Genomic DNA, 24,752 nt, shown 5'->3' on the forward strand with positions numbered 1-24,752 from the left:
TTGTCCAGTGTTTCGCCTGCCCGTCAACTTCGTGAGCGTGAGTTATTGTTTATTAGACGACATAGAACCTCTTATGGCCTCAATAACCCGTTGGATGTTTGCTTTCGTTCGTTTAATAGTGTTTGTGCAGTGTTCGAATTTGATATGTCCAAAATTTTTGACGTAGGACTACGACTTTCATTTCTATACCGGGGTGTGAAATCAAAGTTTCGAAAACGAAAGCGTTACGCCGGAGAACGAGATTTTGAGCGTTAATAGCTCCTAAACAACTGAATGAAATGGTATGATAAATATTTCTTTCGAAAGATAAAATGTCTACGCGATAAAATGTATACTTGTTACTTTTTGATCCAAAAACTTGTTTCAATAGCATTAAAATTGCTTTCAAAACAGGCTATTGAAATCACCAATCGGTATATAAGCGAGCGCCGCTCGGAAATCCACTCAGTTATAATTGAACAGCGATTGGAGCATGTTGTCCATTTTTTGTGTGGACATCGAGTGGACAACATCGTTGCTGGACGAGCTGGACGGCGAGGGATCGAGTGCCTTTCTCAAGGCAAGAGGGTGGAGGTGGTAGCGCTGGAGTAGAGTAGAGTTTTCAAAGGGCCTTTCTCAAGGCTAGAGACGAATGAACTGCAAAAATTTAAAGTCTCTATAATACAATACCTTACCTTTCCATGTTGTCACAGTTGTGGTGAAGCACTTCGTTTATCATGAAAGCGCGGATGAACGCTGTCACCAAGAGCCTGTTTGTGCACCTTAGATCAGAGGGGAATCCATCAGGAGGAGGGTGATGCCACAAATGGTTCCCCGGGAAGACATCGGAGCAGCCGCCACACACACACATACACGCGCGGAATTCTTTTCGTTTGAATGTCATTCAGCAAAGATCTAATCGTTGCTGAAAAATAATTTGCCAGTTCCCCTGGGAATTGAAAAATACATTCATGTGAAAGAGTTTATTTGAATGTTTTCTAACCATATAACACAGTGACCGAATACATTTGATTTTGTAATTTTTAAATCAAGTGTAATTAGCAGGAAAGCTTCTATCGCATTGTGAAAAATGTCCAATTTCAAACGATTATTTCACAGTGATGGCTTTATGAGATTGTCGAACATTTTTACCTTTTTTCGTTTTTACGTTTTCACGTCAAAGCAACGAATTTCTTTTTCCCATGCTAATACGAAATTCGAGCACATGCGTGAACGCGTAATTTTCTCCCCGGTTTCTAATTGATGTTTCAAAGTATGTCGTATAAGGTTAACCGATTCAGGAAAACAAAATTTTGTTCACTGGCTCTGGGAAAGCTTTCCATTTCTTCCATGTTCAACAATTTCTTGAACATTTAAGTTCTCATATTATAATCAACATTGTTCATGTACAAAAAATCGTAAATTGAATTCAAACGGTACAACAAAAAATGAAATATATGAGTTCACATCGAAATTTTCTATGGCAACTATCTGCGGAATTAAGAATAATGCAGGTATTCAATTATGTACGATGTGAGCATGATTATTTTACCATAACCATTGGTCAGAAAAAGAAGAATCGAATCAGTTTCATACTTACCAATTGGTATAAAATCAATTCGCACCAACTTGTGCAAAGCTTCTGTGATATCTAATGGAAAATAAAATTTGACGGCTCTTAAAGCAAAATATATATAATTTCAGTTCTGTTTTATTAAACTAATTTACAACGATTCGCTCCTGACTCGTTCCTTGTTGTTGGGTGTGGTTGTATGTGTGTAGGTTTTGGCATGTACATCTGAATGTGTCGTCTAACTGCGCTCTGCATTCTGATAAGAGATAACAAACTTCCATCTTTCGTTCCATTTATAGTTTAGGTGCTTTATAGCCTTCTTTTGACTCTTCATTGCTGTATTACACCCCATCATCTATGCCCACATTAATCGCTATCATTTTGTATTTTATTGCCCAGCAGCAAAAATTTCCCTTCTTATGCACATGCACACACGCGATTGGGTATCAACTCGACATCTTTCCAACATTTTGATTTTCATTATTTCGGCTTGTTTAATGTTCAATAGTTAGTTGCTCTTAGCTAATTACACTTCTAGTACTATGTTTGTTCACTAAAAAGATCAGTTAGAGTTTGCTTTGAAAGCGCAGCGCAATTTCATATCCTTACAATAATTTGTGTTATTTAATGCTTATCAATTTATTGATTATAATACACTTTATATAGCTCTTACCAGGTTTGTTTTTTGTGTTTGTTTCTTTTTTCGTATATAATACAGCGATAAACATAAGTTCCATCGACATTCATCCACATTGTCGATGCTTTGATTAACGTTTTGTATCGGAAAACTACATTCGCGGTTTGATTGAATTGAGCTTGGACATATGCTTACTTTAGTATTTATTAAAACAAGTCGAAACTTTGGTGAATCGCTTCCAAAATGCGTTGATAGAACGAAAAATAATAAAACTCACAATGAAACACGCTAGCACGACACCTTGATTGCCAATTAGTTTCCACTGGCGTCACGGAAATGGCAATTTTCCTCCTCCGAAAAAGCCTCCAAGGCAATCGACGAAACTATTTGTGACGGTCAGCTAAAAGTTTTGCAGTTTCCTTTTCTCACTTCTAAACAAACTGTGAAACAAAAATGAAACTTTGTGCTAGTTTTTATTTTATGCTCGTGTCCAGTATGAGACTGACTCGTTTAGCCACCGACATTTAATTGACTGTTATCTAAAAACACTTCCCATCGTCTGCTAGCTCAAATTGGCTGCGGCAGGGGAGGGGGAATCTCATTTAGGTTAGTTTTAATACTTTTTCTGTTGTTTGATAACACCGGTTCCATCGATAAACGGCCCGCACCATTATTTCTTAGGTTAAGTTTTATCTGTTTCCTTTGCAAATGTCTGATGCGTATTTTGGCTTATTCTTATGTAAGGCATTAACACTATCAAATATCATATCGCTTCTGCTTTGGCCACCTTCTGATGAATGATATTTCTACAACAATTTTCTTTTTTTGCTGCTCAGCCCACCCATCCTGTTCATTTGAATGTACTTTAATTAAACCGTAGAAAATTACCTACCTTTGTCTAATTATTTTGATTAAATGTACAAATTGTAACATAACTACCTATACATTCGTCCAATTCGTGTAATGAAATCATCGAAAGCGAACAAAAAAAAAACTCCAGCACCGAACATTGTCTCCGTTTGCCGAACTGCCAAACCGAACGATAACATCGAAAAAGTTTTTTGTTTACTCTACCATTTTGATAATATATATCTGTGTGTGTGTATATATAAACTTTATGATTCATTCCTAACGAAATATCCAACAAGCTACGTCAACTATCCACCGAAGTCACCGTCACTGGCGAGTTTGGCTGGCCATTTGAAGTGCCAGCAGTGCCACCAGCAACCACCAGCTGCAGTAAGTGGTGCATTGCCTTGGACCTGAGGTTGAGATTGATTGGAGGAGAACGATTGTGTGCATTTAAATTATCTGAAGACGTTATTTGCGAACCCTTTACTTACCACTGCTCTTTGGGTGTTTGGAAGAGGCGCGATCCCGACTAGATTTGGAGCTATCACTGGACTTCTGCTCGGATCTATCCACCTGGTTTAAACTGTTCTGGAGTTTGTTTCCTGTTTGGTTTTGTTTGTGGCGAAATGAAAAATAATAGATTATAATTATGATGTGTAGGTTTCTAGGAATTTAAAACAAAGTAATGCGAGTGAATTATGTTTCCAAATCTACGTTCTTGTGTTTATTTGAACTTGCCACTTAAAATACAAAAATAAAAACAGATTCAACATTTTATCTGTAATGAAGCTCATATAACGGAATAACGCCTGGATGAGTTCTGCCAAGGAATAATCTTCTGTCTTTTTTGTTTGTAGCTTTCGGCGAAATAGTTTCATTCGTTCGCTGTTTGGGAAAAGTTGCCGAAGAAGGTCTTCACCCTTTTCGGACCGCTCACGAGATTTCTCGTGTTTCGCGTTCCGTCTGTTACGGATGTACAATGGTCCAGGAGATGCATTTGAGTGGAAATTAGCATTTAAGCTTGACAGTTATTCTCTAGACACAAACTGTCTTAGACAAAGTTGTTACTGATGATAGAGCGCAGGTTTTTATGTTGTCAAAAATAGGGTGACCAAAACTGTCGATGAAATGACGATGAAATAGAGATAAACATAGTTCGACAATGTTGTAGCTCCAATTATTTGAGACATCTTTGTAGAACAAAGTTTTTCTCTGTCTCTTGAAATAATCGAAAAAATCGAACAAACTGTCCTCGAAAGACTTTAAGAGCTTACTAATACAAACATTTTTCGATGCAGAACTTGTCAATATCTCAACTTTACTCAAAGTTATTGATATTTCTTCCCAAAAAACACGCTCTTTTCATTTGTTTGTTATTCTTTATGGGGCAAACATAAAAAATGTTTGTTGACGGAATTTGAAAGAACAGATTTCACTCTATATAATATGTGATTTTGAAAACTATGTTATTTTTTGTGTTTGAGTAAATTAAAATTGAAATCATGACTTTTTGGATGAAAGCTCATCAATAACTTTGATCAGGATTAAGATATTGACATGTTCTGCATCGCAAAATGTTGGTATTGATAAGATCTAAAAGTCATACGAAGATCATTTTGATGTAGAATTTAAAATATAAAAGTTAGAGTAAAAAAAACTGGTTTTTCATAGTTACCCTAATGCAACTCAGATGGAAGGCGCTAAAAACAACTTTGTGGGAGATATTTATTGTTTAGATTAAAACTGTCTTAGACAAAGTTGTTACATATGATAGAGCACTCATTTTTATGTTATCAAAAATAGGGTTACCAAAATTGTCGATGAAATGAAAAATCTAACTTTCTTATCTTTGTAGATAGAGATAAACATAGTTCAACAATGTTGTAGCTCCAGTTATGGTAAACAACTTTGTAGAACAAAGTTTTTTTTCTATCTTTTAAAATAATCGATTTAACGCTTTTTTCTAAGTTGCATTAGGGTGACCATGAAAAAACGTGTTTTGCTGCTTGAACTTTTATATTTCAAATTCTACATCAAAACTGTATTCGTACAACTTTTAGAGCTTATCGATACCAACATTTTGCGATGCAGAACTTGTCTATATCTTAATCCTACTCAAAGTTATTGATGGTTTTCTACACAAAAACTCATGATTTCAATTTTAATTTACCCAAACACAAAAAATAACATAGTTTTGAAAATCACACATCATGTAGAGTGAAATATGCAATGTTGAAAATAAACTTTGTTTACGTTTGCCCCAGAAAGAATGACAAAGAAATGAAAAGAGCATGTTTTGTGGGAAGAAATATCAATAACTTTGAGTGAAGTTGAGATATTGACAACTTCTTCATCGAAAAATGTTTGTATTAGTTAGCTCCAAAAGTCTTTCGAAGACAGTTTGTTTGTAAAATTTGAAATATTAAAGTTAGAGCAAAAAACAGTTTTTTTCATGAAGACCCTAACGTAACTTAGAAAAAAGGCGCTATATCGGTTATTTCAAGAGATAGAGAAAAGCTTTGTGCTACATGAAATGTTTGGGCGAAGTAAAACGCGCACGATACTCGTTAAACAATATTTATTATATCAACGATTTCTTTTTAAGTTTTACGAGACCTCTGCTCTGCTTGACGTTCGGGTACGAAAGAGACCGATTACAAATCGGGATTGATTGACTAACTTAGATGCTATAATTTTTTTATAGCGGTAACACACTGGTGTAAATAAACTACACTACAAAGATATCTCAAATAATTGGAGCTACAACATTGTCGAACTATGTTTACCTATAAAAATAAGAAAGTTAGATTTTTTATTTCATCGACAATTTTGGTCACCTATTTTTGACAACATAAAAACGAGCGCTCTGTCATGAGTAACAACTTTGTCTAAGACAGTTTGTGTCTAGGGAATAACTGTCGAGCTCTGAATGCTAATTTTCACTTAAATGCATCTCCTGGACCATTGTGGGATGGAACACGAAATAACGCGTGTTTTCTACACTTGATGGTTAAATCCATGGTCTGTCAGGAATCTCACAAGACCTACCGATGGTTCGCCTTCGTCTCATCCACACCGAAGGAAACGACCTCATTCGTAGCATCCGAACAAATTAAGCGTACAAGTTTACCCCAAAACGTGCGGTCCTTAATATGTTAAGGAGGTTGATGGCGGGATATGAATCTTTTTAGGTGTGTCTGAGATACCTCTGGGCCTGAATATCAAAAATGTCGTGGTGATCTACTGGTGGTAGCTCTGGTGGGGCTACGTCTCAATGGACGAGGCGAAACTATTATATCTAGTTTTTTGTTCATGCTCTCCGAATAAAAATAAATTGACTGAAGATAAATTACATGGGCTGTAAAGTTCCGGGATTTTTCATTAAAACGTTTTTTGGGCAATACACTCGGTATAGCGAGTTTCCAACATTTCGATTCCCTTTCCGTAGTACGAAACGTCTAAGTCTTCGAAATATGCCTCAGTGCAACTCTGCAGACTACCTATTGGACTCTGGAGTGTGGCAATGGATCCACGTTTCATCCATTGTCACAACACGTCGAAAGAAGTCCACTCGATTGGGCTTCAACAAGGCCAAACCTGCTGTTAAATCATCAACGCGTCGCTGTTTTTGGTCGACGGTCAGCAAACGCGGCACCCATCGCGCGAATAGCTTTTTCATGTCCAATATGTCATACAAAATGTATCCCGCTCGTTTTCTATTTTCCATACGAATGCTCGGGGTGTGACACTTATAAACGAATGAACGAAATGTAATGGAACTTCACACATAATCTAGTGACAGATGAACCTCTCGAAATTAATATTGTGCATTTTTAGAGGCGCCATCTGTTGAAAAATCCCGGAACTTTTCAGCCCATGTGATAGTTTTGTTACTGAAAACATGTTGCTTTGTTCTTCTTTTTGTCATGTTGCATTTTCATTGCAAGATTGAATTGAAATAGTAAATCACAAAGTTAATATTTTTACATTTAGAAAAATATTTCGAAGCTTTCATGAATAATTTCCTGTCTTCTACCCAGTGTACAGAATGTACAGTGTACAGTGTACAGAATCTGTACAGGTACAGATTCTGTACAGATTGTACAGAAAGATGCATCTCGTGGTATGAATGAAAACAAAACGTATCTGTGAAGCACGATCGGAAGAACAGATTTGTGCCTCATGTATGCTTCTGTGGAATACAAATGTATGCATAACAGGAATAATCTTCGAAATCAGCTCAGAAACGACACGATTAACGCAATTTCAACATCAAAAGATTTGAGATTTGATTGAACATCAAGACGGCAGTTCGAAAATGTTATTGAATGATAATATGCAATCTAGATTTAGAAATACAATGTATAAGAGCAATTCGAAAAAAAAAATCGACAAATGATAAAACATGAATATTTTTGATTCGAATAAAAAATTGTGTTCCGCTTGGGTTGGACGAAATATGAGTTTTTCACAGCATCCGGGAATATTTTGACTCAAGTGTAACTTTTGAATAGAGCGTATCGATTTTAGTGAGAGAAATCTTTGATAATTTCTATCTCAGAAACTATGAGTCCTGCCGAAATAGCGTCTTAGAAAGAGTTAAAGTGTATTTATGACCAAACGCGAAAAAAATATACACTTAGAAAAAAAATGAGTACTTTTTTTATTTACAAAAAAACTTTAATAAATATTATATATTTTTTATATATATTTTATTTATTTTTTTATTTTTTTTATTTTATATTATTTTATATATTTATATATTTTTCAATTTTTTTAAAAATGTTTTCATATAAAATAGAAGTAATGCGGAAGATTAAAAAAATGGGTCCAAGATGGTAAAACTATTTTCTCCGAACTTTGTGGAACATCGAATTTTTATGAATTTTCGAAACTTCTAATTTTTGTATATTAACAATCATTTTTAGCCACAAATTATGAATCCTGATGTGATTTCAAATGAAAAAGCTCTTCATCAATCTCCTTCTAAATGCAGCCATTCTTGAGATATTTGAAAAAACATTTCTAATTTATTGTCTTTTTCAATTTCAATTTTTTTTAAATTTATATATATATATATATATATATATATTTTTTTATTTTTTCATATAAAATAAGTCATGTGAAAAATTTTAAAAATGAATCCAACATGGTAAAACTATTTTTGACGAGCTTTGTGGAACATCGAATTTTTATGAGTTTTCGAAACTTTCAATTTTTGTATGTTAACAATAATTTTTAAGAACAAATTATGAATCCTAAGGTTATTTAAAACATTCCGGTTCGGGTTCAATTCCCGTTCTGGCCGGAGGATTTTTCCTCAAATAAATGTCTTTCAACTTGCACTGTGGTTACGCGTATTCTAGAGCTTGCCCCTCGGAATACATACAAGGCATGTTATTTGGCTTAAGAAATCTCAACTAAGTATTCATAAATGACGCTAGTTAATGCATACGTTGAGACGGCAAGAGTTTCACAGGGAGCGTTAACGCCATTCAAGAAGAAGGCTCTTTTAATATATTTCTCGTGTTATACCGCCATGTTCAGGAAATTTTACGAATTTGCTTATACTTTTCAACAACTTTTCCAAATACATCATTATGGTAAAAATATATGTTTAGAGTTACGTAAATAGTTCTACATGACTTCTGTTTTGTATGAAAAAAAATTTTCAGTTTAAATCACATCAGGATTCATAATTTGTGGCTAAACATGATTGTTAACATGCAAAAATTAGAGTTTTCGAAAATTCATAAAAATTCGATGTTCCGCAAAGTTGGTCAAAAATAGTTTTACCATTTCGGACCCATTTTTTAAATTTTCTACATAACTTCTATTTTATATGAAAAATTAAAAAAAAATAAAATCCACATATTTTAGGTATTGCAAATTGAAGTTTTTTTTTTGTAAATAAAAAAAGAGTACTAATTTTTTTTCTCAGTGTATATTATTTCACGGTCTTACATCAATACTCTATAACTCTTTCTAAGTCACTATTTTGATACGACTCATAGTTTATGAGATATAAATTATCAAAGATTTCTCTCACTGAAATCGATACACCCTTTTCAAAAGTTGTACTTGAGCCAAAAAAATCCCAAATGCTGTTAAAAACTCATATTTCCTTCGTACGAATCAAAAATACAAGTTTTTAAAATCGGCATTTTTAATTCGATTTCATTTGGAATTGCACATAAGAATCATCAAATATACGAGTGGTAATGTACATTGGATTCGACTCGGATTGCATGTGGGTGGCTTGGAGCCGTCTCGATTCCTTATCCTTTTTAGACAGGGACTTTGCCCTCAACATTGACCTCTGAATAAATTTCGTTACGGAAAAATATATCTATATATATATATATATATATATATATATATATATATATATATATATATATATATATATATATATATATATATATATATATATATATATATATATATATATATATATATATATATATATATATATATATATATATATATATATATAAGGATTTCTGTCTGTCTGATTCTTATGGACTCGGAAACTACTGAACCGATCAACATGAAAATTGGTATGTAGGGGTTTTTGGGGCCGGGGAAGGTTTTCGTGATAGTTCGAGACCCCACCTTCCTCTATAAGGGGGGGCTGCCATATAAATGAAACTCCAATTTTTGCATAACTCGAGAATTTATGAAGCAAATGAAACCATATTTGGCATGTGGAGGTTTTAGGGTGCAATAAATGTTTTTACGGTGATTAGACAATCCACCCCCTCTCTAAGGGGGGGCTGCCATACAGATAAACACAAATTTCTGCATTACTCGAGGATTAATCAAGCAAATGGAACCAAATTAGGCATATGGAGGTTTTAGGGTTGGGGAGGGGATGGTACTGCCATAGAAATGAAGCATACATTTTTGCATAATTCAAGAACTAATCAAGCAAACTGAACAAAATTTGGCATGTGAAGGTTTTAGGAGGCAAGAAACATTTCTAAAATGAAAAAATAAGTGTTTCAATACTCCTCCCATTTTTCTGAGGGCTATCATATTTTCTATATAAAACATTTATTCCCTGTAACGGAGAAACATGTTATTTGCAATTGCTTGAAAAATCTTGAACGAGAATTGTGTCTGAAAATAATGTGATATTATAATGATGAGTTTTGTTAGAAATACTAGGAATTCAAAGTAAAAGGTAAATTCAATGGGCTCAATTAGATCTTCTAATTGACCCCATTGAATTTACCTTTTACTTTAAATTCCTAGTATTTCTAACAAAACTCATCATTATAATATCAGATTATTTTGAACAGTTTTGCGATTGGACCCATGAACTTGCCCATAGTAAGAAAACGTGAATGTTTGAAGGTATTGATAACGAAAAACAAATTTTGGGCGGGACGAAGTTTACCGGGTCAGTTAGTTGATAATGAATGTTGCGCTTCGGTGGCATTAATACGTAAGTACTAGTATTTGTAGTAAGTAAATCTGGATATAAAGTGAGTAAGTAAATATAATATTTTCTAGTGAATACTCATTTATATTTTTTCATAGTTCATGTTTATCTACAATGAATATTTCCGATGCTACAGATTGTTCGAAGAAAAAGTACAGGTGAGAAATATTTTTTACCCTTCTGGTACAGATAAACAACACTGCTTCTATCCTTTAAACCCTTTCACCGCTTTCAGCACGAATATTGGTGATGCGTGCTCTTCATTTGCGTGGCCAAAATTCTGGTGATAATAGTCCAACAATCGGATGGTAACTGAATGTCCTATCGGCAAAATAATCGGGAACCGTAAATCGAATGATACAAATTCAGCTTTCTCGATTCTACCTTCATATGGTAGATACGACTTTTCGAACATCGGTTGATTTTGAGAATCATAACTTAATAACGACAAAAATCACATCTCTGATTTTTGAATATGTAATATAAAAAATCTCTAGTTCAATGCCATGAAAACAACTAAAAAACAAATACAATCAATATTTACGACAACCAAATCCAAATTCTTTGCAAGCGTAATATTTTTCCAAAAAATGGTAAGTAATTGGCTCTAATTTGATATATCGATAATCTGAATCGGTCCAGCAGTTCAAAAGTTATGATTTTTTGAAAACTGTCATTTTTGGGAAAAGGCGAAACAATGGATTTTTCGGACCACCCTAAAATGGAAATGGGAATTGCAAAATTATGAATATTTTAAAAACAAAACTCGAACAAATCGATAATATATTTATAAAATAATGTATAAGTTCAATTGTAAAAATATTGAATTCTCGGCCAAGCTATCGCTTGAAGAGCCTAAATAAAAAATATATACAGTGACTCAAACTCGAAATCGTAAACCACCATGCCGATCTCTTTTCACTGCTTTTAAAAGTCAAAAACAAGCTTTTGATACATTAACATTTGAAAAAGAAAAAGAAATAATAAGTTTGAACAAGCTTAGTTCAAAAAACCTGCATTTCATGTAGATTATGATCCTAAGACCTGTATTTAGAGAATCGTTACAACATTCCCCTAGTCATTATTTATGTGTTCCTAATTATTATATTCATTCTTCCTGATGTTTGAAGATTATTATTATTATTGTTTGATTTATTTTAGCCGGCTTCAACTCTTCAGATCGTTCGCTGCTGATTTTTAAAAATTATGACATTACTTGACAACGAAGAAATATTTTTGACGAAAACTCTCTCGACCATAATGTTGAATGCACCCGAGGTTCCCCGCATTATATTGTTTACGCTCACTACTCGACCATTCGAGTCACAAATCAACCTTTATACAAACAAACAGAAATATTTGAAGGAAAACAAGAATACAAGTTAAAATTCGATCTAAATTTAGAGTACACGTAATTAGTCGCTAGAATTCACTAACTGTTTTGAGTGACAAGCTAAATCAAACACTCGCTACCAATGCGAGAGATATTAGCACCATTAAAAAATAATGTCTCTTACCTCTATCCAAAAAGTTGATCGGGGCAATTGTCGTTGGTCCGAATGGTGACTCGAAGATTTTCGTTGATGAGGCGACAGTCGTGATGGCCTCCGTTGTAGGGGGCGGTACTGTCGTCGGTGGATTCGATGCTGAAAAAATTGTAAAGATTCATTCAGCTTTTACTCGATAACAATTGCTTGAAGCGTGAGAAAACATACGGGCAGGGAGAAACAGATGAGAATCAGGAACGACTCGTAGACCCTACCGGTGTTTCGTATTAATAAAATGTACACCGAAGCAGAGCAACGAGCTTAATCAATAATAAAACACATCTGAGACCACATTCGGTAAACATTTTGCGGGTGATGATTGTATGTCGCTTCGTTCGGCTGAACCTTTCCTTTCTTACTTTTGGCTTCGGGGCTTTTCGAGCGAGGCAGGACGGTCCTTTCAAATGTATCCTTGAGCGATTCATCGACAGCAGAATGCTGGGATAATAATATTGTTGTTGGTAATGTATGTGTTACAATTCATTTTGGGTCTGGTTTACGTATTGTTAGGAATGGAGATTAACTCGTGACCGTACATACTTAAGAAGCTGTTGGAGGAGGTTGAAAAACATTCCACAAAAAAATCCTACTTTTGAGATTATTCATTAATATAGAACCACACATTCATTGAGTTTACAGATAGCTACATTGAAATGATGACTCTAGAAAATTAAGTGGAGTATAATATAGTATTAAGTGAAAATAAACGCTCAGAACTATTCTGAAACAATTTCAAAAAAGACAAGAGAATAAAATGATACATTATAAAACACGTTCATCGTTCTAATCATCAGATCACGGGAGTCCTTACCTGTGGCCGATAAAATCACTGATCAAATTAGCTATGCTATAGCACTCCGGAAAAGCCAACCAAACAATTTGAATTATCTGTTGAATCTCCCCGGCAAACTCAATTAACCCTTTCTCACACGCAGCGAAACGCTCATGCCTCCAAATGCCTCAATTTGTTAAAATTTCCCACAATAATCTCCCCTCTTCATCGTCATGTTCCATAATCTACTCTCTCGCGGCACACAAGAGTTGTCGGATTAAAGTCAAGCACTTCCTTTTCCGAACACACGAGGACACGACACGAGAGCGCAACCAACGCACCACAACTCAAGGAAAAAAAGAGGAAGAATGAAAGAAGAGCCGAAGTGGAGTGAAATCCCCTGAAGGACAGATTGAGTTTAATCAAAAAATACAACAGCCGGCGGAGCAGCGGAGAAAAGCAGAAGCGAGCGCGAAAGACCAGCAACAGCAGGAAAAATCAACACATTTATTCCGTTCCGGTTTTCCCTCGAGGGGACCAGAACACGGATAAAAAGAAAACCCTCACGAGGGAAGCGTAAAGGCATGCACAAGGCGTTTGCGAGGCGTCGGAGAGTGTGGAAGTGAATGTGTGAAAATGCCTTTATCCTTTCGGGCTTCTCTGGCTTCGCGGTGGGGACGTGAGCGGGATGCCATCTGGATAGCGTTAAGTCAATACATGGTTTTGACAGTTAGTGGAGTTATTTGGACGGGTTGGCGATTTCTTGAAGTCGGTGATTAATTCAGGGAGAACCACGTGTATCAAAGAACAATTTGCAATCCTGTTAATGTGAATGGTGGGCTATTGGCTCATAGTTCAGTCTTAAACAATATTATATTTTTCGTGTTTTCGTAAGGAGCATAACACCGCTAATGATTCATGTTGATAGTACCGATGAAGCAGAGTCTATTGAACAAATATCACACAATGCCTTCAGGCTTAGCAGACATCAGTGGTGGGTTTATTTTTTTCTGTTTGTTCATTTTTCTTGCTTTATCAGCTTCAAACTAATCTGTTTCGCGACAATAATTTGGTGATATTGTTCGATGAAGTGGTTGTGGCATATTCACCCGAAACACGTTTACCCGAAGCATATTCACCCGAATGTAACATATACCGGAATGACATTCACCTGAATGTAACAAATACCCAAATGAAACATTTAACCAAATGCGTCAAATACCCGAATGCGACATTTACCCGAATGAAGAAAGAAAAATTTCGACAGATCAGATTATGGTAATGAAATTCTGAAAATTTGTCTCCTATGTTTCAAACTAACCGGGCAATCAAAGAAACACAGGTTTGCTAGCGAGAGGTCGTCGCTTCCGACGGCGAGTCGGCGGCCGACTCGGATGACGTCACCTTGGCGGCGTTAGGCTGCCTCGGCCTCAATTTGGATTGCGTCGTTTCGACGTTTTGGGGGCGCCTCGCTTCCTCATCCTCGACCCCATCACGATGACCTCAGAACAAATTTCATTATAAACTTATGTGCGTAAGTGGCGTTAGTGGCTTGAGTTTTATACATTTTTGACGTGGAACTACGTCTTTCATTAAGGGTGCCAAATCAGAAAACAGGTCCCGTTTTTATGAAATAAAGTTAACGTTGATAACTATTTTTGATGTGAACGGATTTTAACGATTTGCATACCAATCGAATCGAAAATTTTCTAAGATTTGTTTGATATGCTGTACATTACAATCCCATAGTCTGTATATGGCTTAAATTGATGAAAATTGGAAGCAAACTCATTTCCCCATACATTTGTTCTGTCCATTTGTGTGCTTTTCCGAACAGAGCTGTCAATAACAAGTAACTCCTTGACGAGCAACGAAGGGGAAATCGTAAGATTTAAAGTCTCCGTGAACAAAGGAAAAGAAGAATAACGCCTACAGTATAAACAGTGGATCTCGCTGAGGCAAACGTTCATTCTTCGTGAGGACACCAACTGGACAGCATCGTTGCTGGACGAGCAAGACGGCGAGGGATCGAGTGCCTTTCTCAAAGCAATTGGGGTGAACGCGACCAAGTTACTCACTCACTGATGTCTCTGGCATTGCAATCATTGCATCAAACTGACGCCATTGTATTAATGTTTTGAGCTACACAATTGTGTGGGAGTCATCAAGCTAGGCCTAGGAATTCTGCCTGTGATTTGGTTTCGCATGGCGGTAGCAAAACTCTTTCCACCAAGGATAACAGCTAAGCTAATCTAGACAGGCAATTATAATAGAAAGGGCTTCTGTTGAGAAGAGCGCAAAACGGAGAGAAGTGTGTGTATATTTAGATGCTTCAAGCCATCGATATATGGCTATTCGTGCGCGTACGCGCGTGCTTCATAATCCGTACGTAAAAATAGTGCATCTTCGCTACGCTGAAACCCCATTTGTATCTGCTCTCGTGTGCATTGGCACTGTCACTGTTGTTTGGTGGTGCAAATTATGCAGCCGTAATGATAAATTTAAACAAGGAGGGGAGATAGCGGGAGGGAAATATTTGCGCTAGGATATTAGTAATGAATCTCTGCTGAGGCAAATAATCAGTCTTTTTCCAAGCAGTTAACATTGTTTGTTTTCCGTTATCATAAAGGCTTCGTTGGTGCCTTTGACATTGCATCAATGCATTGAACTGACGCTATGGTGAAGCAAGCGTTAAGGTTGTTCACCAAAACATTATTTGGGGAATACCAAGGATCTTGAATGTCGTGGTGGAATGTTATAAGTTATTTGGGTTCGCGTGCCAGTCGCAAAATAGGATTGCATTTGCGCTCGCTAATCGTGATCATAATGAAGCAATGCTACTCTTTTCGAGGTTGTTGAGTTTAACAGAAAGAGATTATTTCGTTTATTTTGTCACCATGAAAGTAAATGTCGTTCTGAAATTTTGTATGTTTCGCTCGCCAGTAGTAAAACTTTCTCCACTAAGGATGAAAGCTACGATTATCTTGAGCATGAGAAAGAAATGCATCTTTTTTCGAGGCCAGTAATATTAACAGAGGCGTTTCTTTCGAGAATAGCGCAAAATGATGAGAAGTGTTTATATTTCTAGTAGCTTTGAGCCACCAATGTATGGTTCTGTATACATGGTATGGCAAACGCTTGTTTGGGACTTGGGACTTGGACTTGATTACGTTGTACGAACGATTCCTAGAGGTACGATTCCACTGAGGCAATAATAAATAACAGGTAGCATGATATTTAATACTTGCAAATATTGTCATTGTTGTTGTTTCCATACGGTGCCAAAGATATATGGATGTAGTTATAACATGTGGAATAATGGTACTGGTGCAACAAGTATATAATCGACTGTAGTCCAGTCTATGTCAATTGCGAAAAAGGCCACCGGAATAGCGTTCGAGGTAAGTTTTCAATGCATTGACATGAAACAAATTGCGACATACGATAGGGCTGGTGTATTGTTCTGCGAGGGGGAGAATGAATCATCAATCAATTATCGACAATTGATTCTACAACAAAAAAAAACATTTCAGGGCGATCAAACCATACTACTTAACAGTTATTTCCAAAATTTCACAGCATTATAAAATAATATCCGAAGTTTTAAACAAGCGACTTGAATAAAAAAGACGGGTGGGTAATATCGGGGACATAACCGGAGTGACGTAGGACTATACAAAGGAGACAGCTTTTGTTAAATATGTATTTTAAATATATTGTTTTATTTTCTTCTCCTACGTGAAAACCTACCTATCTACCTGAAAAATGGATTAGTTTATTGTTTTCTCTTTATGAATATGTTGATGGTTCTGAAAAGAACCTTTGGTGTGGTGTTTTTGTTATCACTCGATATTCCCATCTTGTTCGGTTAAACCTTCCTGTTTAGCTATTGCGTTTGCCACTCGCCACAGCTTTCACAGTTGGAAATTTTCTTCCCATCCAGCTTGTGACATGTTGTTCAGTAAATTACATTTAATGCGACGTGCCGGAGAAACACTTTGCCACTCACTGAAACTAATTGTTGCCTTGATGAGCGCCGAACCGAAGCTGCTCTGTTCTTGATGCGGGTTTTCTGATTGTCGTGAGCAGTTATGCAAGCCAACTCGAGCACTCCGACGGCCGAAACTCTATAATCGCTGTTAGGTATACTGGTGCTCCGGCGCCAATCCGTTCGGCCTATTTACCCTTGCGGAGCAATCAGTGAATGCGACCAACAAGGAACTGGAAACCTGCACGGTTCGAGTGAGACTTTGCCTTTCCCTTCACTTGTCCTCCTTTGTTACGTCCACGATGCCGATGCCGTACAACCACACGGGTTTACGGTTTGAAAGAAAATAAGATATTTTTTTGGGGTCCGTGTGTTTTATACTCTAGCGGTACACACTCACAGGATAGAGACAAATCGGCAGACTCAGCCAGAGAGGCGAGTCCAACGAGACGAACGAATGAGCGTTAAAAGGGAGCGATGGCAAAAAAATACATTCATTACGATTTGTTCGCTCGTTGGATTCACATGCAGGCTAAAAAGGGTCCTTTTCAGGATCACAAAATTATCTTCAATCTAAAGAGTTTATTGTTTTGTTATCACTCGATATCCCCATCTTGTTCGGCTAAACCTTGCTGTTTAGCGATTGCATTTGCCACTCGCCACAGCTTTCACAGTTGGAAAATTTCTTCCCATCCAACTTGTGACATATTTTACAGTAAATTACATTCAATGGCACGTCGCATTACCACCGCTCAGTATCGGATTGAAGGTAATTTTAACCTGTAATTGAACATTTGCGATGACAGTGGTACAGTGTCGACCTTCAATGTGGGGTCATAATTTGGACCCCGAACTCTATGTTTACAAAAATGTCCAACTAAATATGTCGCATTACTGGTCCGTCCAATTAGCTAAATGTCGAGATAAGTGTAAATTACTGTACTTTCAATCTAGAAGCAATTTAAGAATTGGTGAAAATCAATAAGCTCAGAACAACTGCCAAATTCACATACTCATCATATCCTGGCAAACAAATTATGAAAAAATCAATTTGTGTTTTATTATTATTTTGGATATTGTTTTAGAAAGCATTGAACTGTATTTCCTAAACTCTTTTTTGGAAGGTTTAATGGCCCTGAAAAGCGCCTTGTTTTATGGAATGGTTCCAATTTAGAAAACTTAGTACTCGTGGTTTTGAAAAAAAAAACCATTTCGAATGCCCTCGATGCCGCCTTGTTCTGGATTTGCCACCAAAGTAGTTTGTATAAAGAACAAACTTTTTTCTTCTGCTACCTGATGCCGTTTTGCGATTGCGTTTGCCACTCGCCACTCGCTGCAACTGCCTGTTGTCTTGATGTCCACAGAACCGAATGTGTTCTGTTCCGAATGCGGGTTTTCTTATCGTCGCGAGCAGCTTTACCAGCTAACTCGATCACTTCGGCGGCCGAAACTATATAACGCCGGCTAGGTGGACTGGTGCACTGGTACTAACGCGCTCGGCCTGGCTACCCTTGCGGGGAACTCCAGATCAACACGGTTCGAGCGGGATTTTGCCTTTCCCTACACTTTTCCTCCTTTACCATGTCCAGACATGGCTGCTTGGGTTGGTTTGTTGATGTGTTGTGATGCGAACCTATGTGGTGTACGGTTTGAATGAGAATGCTCGTTACGGAAGGAAGGAAGGTCTTGTATTATAGAGACTTTAAACTTTTGCAGTTCATTCGTCTCTAGCCTTGAGAAAGGCCCTTTGAAAACTCTACTCTATTTACTCCAGCGCTACCACCTCCACCCTCTTGCCTTGAGAAAGGCACTCGATCCCTCGCCGTCCAGCTCGTCCAGCAACGATGTTGTCCAGTCGGTGTCCACACAAAGAATGTGATCGTTACGGCAGCGGAGCGGGGATTTTTAAGCTGACTGGCTGGCTCGGGAATTACGCATGTGTGAGACGGCGACCAATGTTCCGTTCATTTTTTTTCTTTTTCCTTTCCAATCGTGCTTCATTCTATTTCGCTGCTGCTCTGGTTGCCCGTTTTGGTCCGTACGATTTGAGGAGCACGAAATGGACCAATCAAAAATGAACACATAGTGCATTTTGACAATGCTTGATATTTCACAATTATTCAATTATTTATCTCAAGAAAAATGAAATGTTATTCATTATGATAGATGCGTAGATATATTTCCTATCAATTGATGCAAAAACCTTTGCGATCTATTGAGAAATGCTCGATTAATAAGCGTTCCAAATCTTGCATTTTTTCCTACTTGTTCAGTGCCTAGATTTCCATTTCACCCCCTATATCTTCCGTTTAGACGTAGTCCTACGTCAATAACAGCGTAGTTCTATGTCAACAATGCGGTCGTGTCTTAGACACAACCTCGTATATTTTTTTCATCTTAAACCTGACCTGTTCTTCCACATAATTTTTTTTCTAGTTCTAAATATTTGAATTGGATTTAACAAACGTACGAGGTCGGTCCGATAAGTACTTAGCCTCATCGCCCGATGGTGTCAGTATCGCAAGAGAGATTACTTATCGTGTAGTACATTCTCGTAAACGACTACTGTCAAAGTTTCAGCCGAATCGGACTCGTATTTGATATATTTTTTCTTAAATTTTAACAAAAGTTTCTAACTATTAACCGTGCACCTACTAAAATTCGATCAACGATTTCAATATTGGAGAGTGTTGAAGCATTCAATCAAAAATATAAAACGAGTTGAAAACACTAATTTCAAACTCATTTTTCGCAGAAATGTATTGTGTTTACCGTGTATTTTTTTTTTATATAGGGGTAACTGGAAAACCATGCATGTACATTTCATCCAAATAACTGCTGATGACGATACTGTTTTTTTCGCCGAAATTGTGAGCTCACGTAATTCTATGCAATCAAGTACTTACTTGATACTTATTACTTGATAGTACTTGGCATCTGACGAATTTCATGTCAACTCGATTGGCAGCACCATCTCAGATAGCAGTGGAACGTTGTGGGTGTAAGCACATGAGTCTTTTGAGTAACTTTGCATGCTTGAAAATTTAACCCAAATTAGACTACTTTTTGGAGAGGACTAAACAATTTTTCTTGATTTTTGACAAAACAAACTATAATATCTACAAAATTCAAAGATAAAAAAAATCGCTGAAAACAAGTATTTAAAAAATTTAAATTCATTGTTCTCAAAATCGTATTTTTTTAAATTCTAAAAAATATGAATAGCCCTTATAATTTCCAACAAGTCGTCCATACATCGGAAGATTGGCACTTTTACAGGGAAAATTTTTTAACAACAACTTTTTCAGAAATTTTCGAGAAAAATGACTTTTAGTTTTCAAAATATATTTTTTTTAAATTTGTTTGATAGTTTTTTATGAAACCATAAGCAATTTCCTACATTTTATTCTTTGACTAAAATGTTGTAGATCGGATAGATTCTGCGTGAGATTTTTTTTTTTAATTTGAGTCCCGAAAAATCCTAATTTCAAACTATAAGATCTACAAAATGTGGGTTAAGGAATGAAATGTAGGAAACTATTCAGTTTTTCTTTAAAAATATCAAACAATATTTAAAAAAAAATCAAATATATTGAAAATTAAAATTCATTCTTAAGAAAAGATTTTAACGTTGACCTACACCGAATCATCGAGGTATAATCGCAAACTTGTCATTCTAAAACATACATTCAATTCAATGGAATACTATCTCATACACTTATTAATTTTACCTACATAAAGTTCAAACGTCCGAAATTATGCAACCGACATAAAGTTCAAACGCCCGAATATATGCAACTGACATGTCACTTATAAACGAAAATGAATGGAGTTTTTTTTACACGCAACTGTCCGTGACAATGATGATAGACACAAAAAGATTAAGTGAAGTGTAAGTGACGTGAAAGCGTTTGTGACAGTGATGTTCGTGATCAGGCCCAATGTTTAACTCGTAATATTTTTACGTATAAATAATCGTGATTTACATGTTCTGAAATCTTTTTTTCTATTTATAAACATGTCAAGAACATGTCAAACGCGAGAATTTACACACAAAATTTATTTACACAACCAGATGGCAGACATGTGATCCACAAACAGTAGTTGCAACGAACCGTCAGCTAGAAAGGCCTTTTCGGGATTAATCTGAGGGACCTCGAAAATACATAAACCTTGTGCGAGTATAATTATTGTACGCAACCTAAAGAATTGTATAACAAAGAAGTTTGAATTGATTGTTCCTTTTTATATAAAGTCGTATTTAAGACTGAAAATCCTGTCAGTTGTGCATCAAAGTGATCAGAAGAATGTTAAGGTTTTATTAAATTAAACTCTACAATCAAGTTTTTTGAAGTATTGTTATAAGTGAAGAATAGGAAAATTGTAAAAGTTCCTGTTGCTGACGTTTACGACCAAGGTTGAAAGTGGAAGTTGAAGATCTGAAACTTTGTTGAATATACCGCTACCTTTGCTTTAAACGAAATTAAGATTAGTTGTATTTTTTTCAAAGAAAACATGAAAAAGTTGTTGTTAAAAAAACTTTTTTCCTGTAAAAGTGCCCATCATACGATGTATGGACGGCTTGTTAACATTGTAAGAGCTATTCATATTATTTACTGGAGCCGATCTGGCGTAGTGGTATCATCCATACCTCTCACGCTGAAGATCACGAGTTCAATTCTCACTCCCAACATTCTTCCAAAATTGAAAGTAAAAAGTGACGAACCAGCCAAAAGTGTTGAAAGTCACTATAATACAGATATAAAAAAAAAAAAAAATATTATTTATTTTTTGAGGATATAAAAAAATACATTTTTGAGAAAAATGAGTTTGATTTTTTTAAATAATTATTTTTAGAGCGAAATTTAAAAAAATTACATTTCTTTATGAAAATTTGAACGATTTCCTACATTTAATTCTTAGATTTGAATTTTATAATAGAAGTGCCGGTAAGTTTCTTCGTTTATTTTATTCCGCAAAAATAATGACAAATTTAATATTCAATGTACTGCCCATCGCTAGTCACAACTTTTTCCCATTTTTCTGGCAATTCACGGATCCATTTGCGGAAAGGATCAAAAATCCATATATACGGAGATTTCAATCAACGAAATGCGGACTCTATCATTGATTTTGACAATGAATTTATCTTGCTTCCAGTTGTTGGTGATAAAAACACTCTGCAATTTATTTTTCATAAAATAGCCGGTTTTGTGTTGAATCAAATAAACAATGTTCATAATCGACAGAAATGCTTCTTGGATTTCTTGTGGACAAATATGACCGAAGATTTTTGTGTGGTATAATCATTAACTCCACTTTGGAAAAAAGAAGCTTTCCAGTCAAGCTATTTTTTTTTATTAATTCGTTAATTTTTACAGGCTCAGTTACTTAAGTTTAAAGGAGCCGAATTCTTAAATATAATTTTAAAACTATATATATATATATATATATATATATAAACAATTTTCTTACATCTATGGTTAGTAAGGTGGAAAACCGATTGCTCGCGGTGTACTCGAGATTAGGAGGGTGACATATTTTTAGGAGAAGGATGGGATATAAGGAAATTGTAACAATGTTGATGACCACTCAATTCTTAAATCTATTCGCATATCTATAGTGTATTTACATTTCATCTTATTCTACTATTTATAGCAAGGGAACGAACTACCCGCAAAGGAAGGGAAGAAGCGTATCAAACAACGTGCTCGATGGCGTGATAACCTTGGCCACAAACGCAGAGATTGCTGCTGGCAAGATTGAAACGGAAGAGTAGTGCATCTAACGAACAGTGATTGGACATGAGTCGGGAGAAGGTGCGAATAAAGTCCCGACTCAATTCCAGACTTTTGAACCACGGTTTGAGGCTATCCTTAGGGATAATCGAGTGAAACCACCGGCCCAATTCATCTTCATTCCACTTGCGTTGCCAGTTAGCGATGGTATTTTTGCGGACTAAAGAATAAAATTCATTGAAGGCGATTTGACGCTGATAAATATCGCCTTCAATTGCACCTACCTTTGCTAATTAGTCAACCCTCTCATTACCCGGAATGGAGCAATGTGAAGGGACCCAGATAAAGGTAATGACATAACAGCGTCTGGATAAGGCACTCAAAATTTCTCGTATTCTCTCAAGGAAGTACGGCGAGTGATTTTCCGGCCTCACTGAACGGATAGCTCCGACAGAGCTAAGACTATCCGTTACAATGTAATAGTGTTCAACAGGTCGTGAGGCGACGCTGCCCAGCGCCCAATGTATTGCTGCTAATTCAGCAATATACACAGAGCAAGGATTCTGAAGACTGTGGGAGGTGCTAAAAATTTCGTTGAACACTCCAAATCCTGTGGACTCATTCATAGAGGACCCATCAGTAAAGTACATACTATCACAATTGACACGCCCATACTTTGCATTGAAGATCGTAGGAACGATCCCCGATCGATGATAATCTGGAATTCCATGGATTTTCTCCTTCATGAACAGATCAAAATGTACAGAGGAATTGATGTAGTCAGGAAAACAAACACGGTTGGGAGTATACGAAGAAGGATCAACCTGCATGGAGATGAATTCATGATATGAGCTCATGAATCCTGAATGAAAATTTAGCTCGATAAGCTGCTCAAAATTTCCGATCACCAATGGGTTCATAACCTTACACCGGATGAGGAACCGAAGAGATAATAAATTGAAGCGATCTTTTAGTGGGAGTACGCCTGCCAAAACCTCGAGACTCATGGTATGCGTTGAGGGCATACATCCCAACGCAATACGGAGACAAAGATACTGAATTCGCTCGAGTTTAATGAGATGTGTTTTGGCAGCTGATTGAAAACAGAAACTGCCATACTCCATCACTGAGAGAATAGTTGTTCGATACAACATTATAAGATCTTCGGGATGGGCTCCCCACCATGTGCCGGTGATTGTACGGAGAAAGTTTATTCTTTGTTGGCATTTTTTACTCAGATACCTAATATGGGCCCCCCAAGTACATTTGGAGTCGAACCAGACCCCAAGATACTTGAATGACATAGCATGAGTGATCGGTTTACCCAAAAGTTGAAGCTTTGGTTTTGCTGGTCTATGCTTCCTAGGAAAAACCACCATCTCTGTTTTCTCCGTGGAGAATTCGATCCCTAGCCCAATGGCCCAGGTTGAAAAATTATTCAATGTATCTTGTAGGGGTTCTTGCAGGTCGGATTCGTTTGATCCTACGACAGACACCACTCCATCATCTGCAAGTTGTCTTAGGCTGCAATTTTGTGTAAGGCAATTGTCGATGTCGCTTACGTAGTAGTTGTACAAATGGGGGCTTAAACATGAGCCCTGGGGGAGGCCCATGTAAGAGAACCGACTTACTGCCGAATCTCCGTGAGAAAAGTTCAAATGCTACTCACAAAGCAAGTTATATAACATATTATTCAATAGAGGCGGCAGACCCCGAGAGTGTAATTTGTCTGACAAAACCTCTATTGAAACAGAATCAAAGGCCCCCTTTATGTCCAAGAATACTGAAGCCATTTGTTTTTTTTCGGCGTAAGCCAATTGAATTTCTGAAGAAAGCAACGCAAGACAATCATTCGTCCCCTTTCCCCTGCGGAACCCATATTGTGTATCTGAGAGTAAGCCATTCGTTTCAACCCAGTGATCAAGGCGAAACAAGATCATTTTCTCCAACAATTTCCGTATACAAGACAGCATTGCTATTGGGCGGTACGAATTGAAGTCGGACGCAGGTTTTCCGGGTTTTTAATAGCTATAACTCGTAGTTGTCCCAAACCATCTGGAACAATATCATGCTCCAGAAACCGATTGAATAAATTCAACAAGCGATGTTTCGCCACATCAGGGAGGTTTTTCAACAAGTTGAACTTAATTCTATCCGTTCCTGGAGCCGAATTGTTACAAGAAAGGAGAGCAAGAGAGAATTCTACCATCGAAAACCCG

At 36.6% G+C, this 24,752-nt stretch overlaps 1 protein-coding gene across 1 annotated transcript in view; it reads right to left on the minus strand.

Moving 5' to 3' along the window:
• Window positions 1-1,690: 1,690 nt before the first annotated feature.
• Window positions 1,691-24,752, minus strand: part of LOC129776607 (lachesin-like) — a 263,339-nt gene continuing 240,277 nt past the window's right edge. The window contains exons 8-10 of the mRNA XM_055782342.1: window positions 12,006-12,134; window positions 3,533-3,643; window positions 1,691-3,451 (exon numbers count right to left, since the gene is read on the minus strand). Of these exons, the coding sequence (XP_055638317.1) occupies window positions 3,366-3,451; window positions 3,533-3,643; window positions 12,006-12,134 (326 nt within the window). The 3' untranslated portion in view covers window positions 1,691-3,365. The remainder of the gene's footprint in view (window positions 3,452-3,532; window positions 3,644-12,005; window positions 12,135-24,752) is intronic.

The sequence above is a fragment of the Toxorhynchites rutilus genome, chromosome 3 (assembly GCF_029784135.1).
Source record: "Toxorhynchites rutilus septentrionalis strain SRP chromosome 3, ASM2978413v1, whole genome shotgun sequence".
Taxonomy (NCBI): Eukaryota; Metazoa; Arthropoda; class Insecta; order Diptera; family Culicidae; genus Toxorhynchites; species Toxorhynchites rutilus.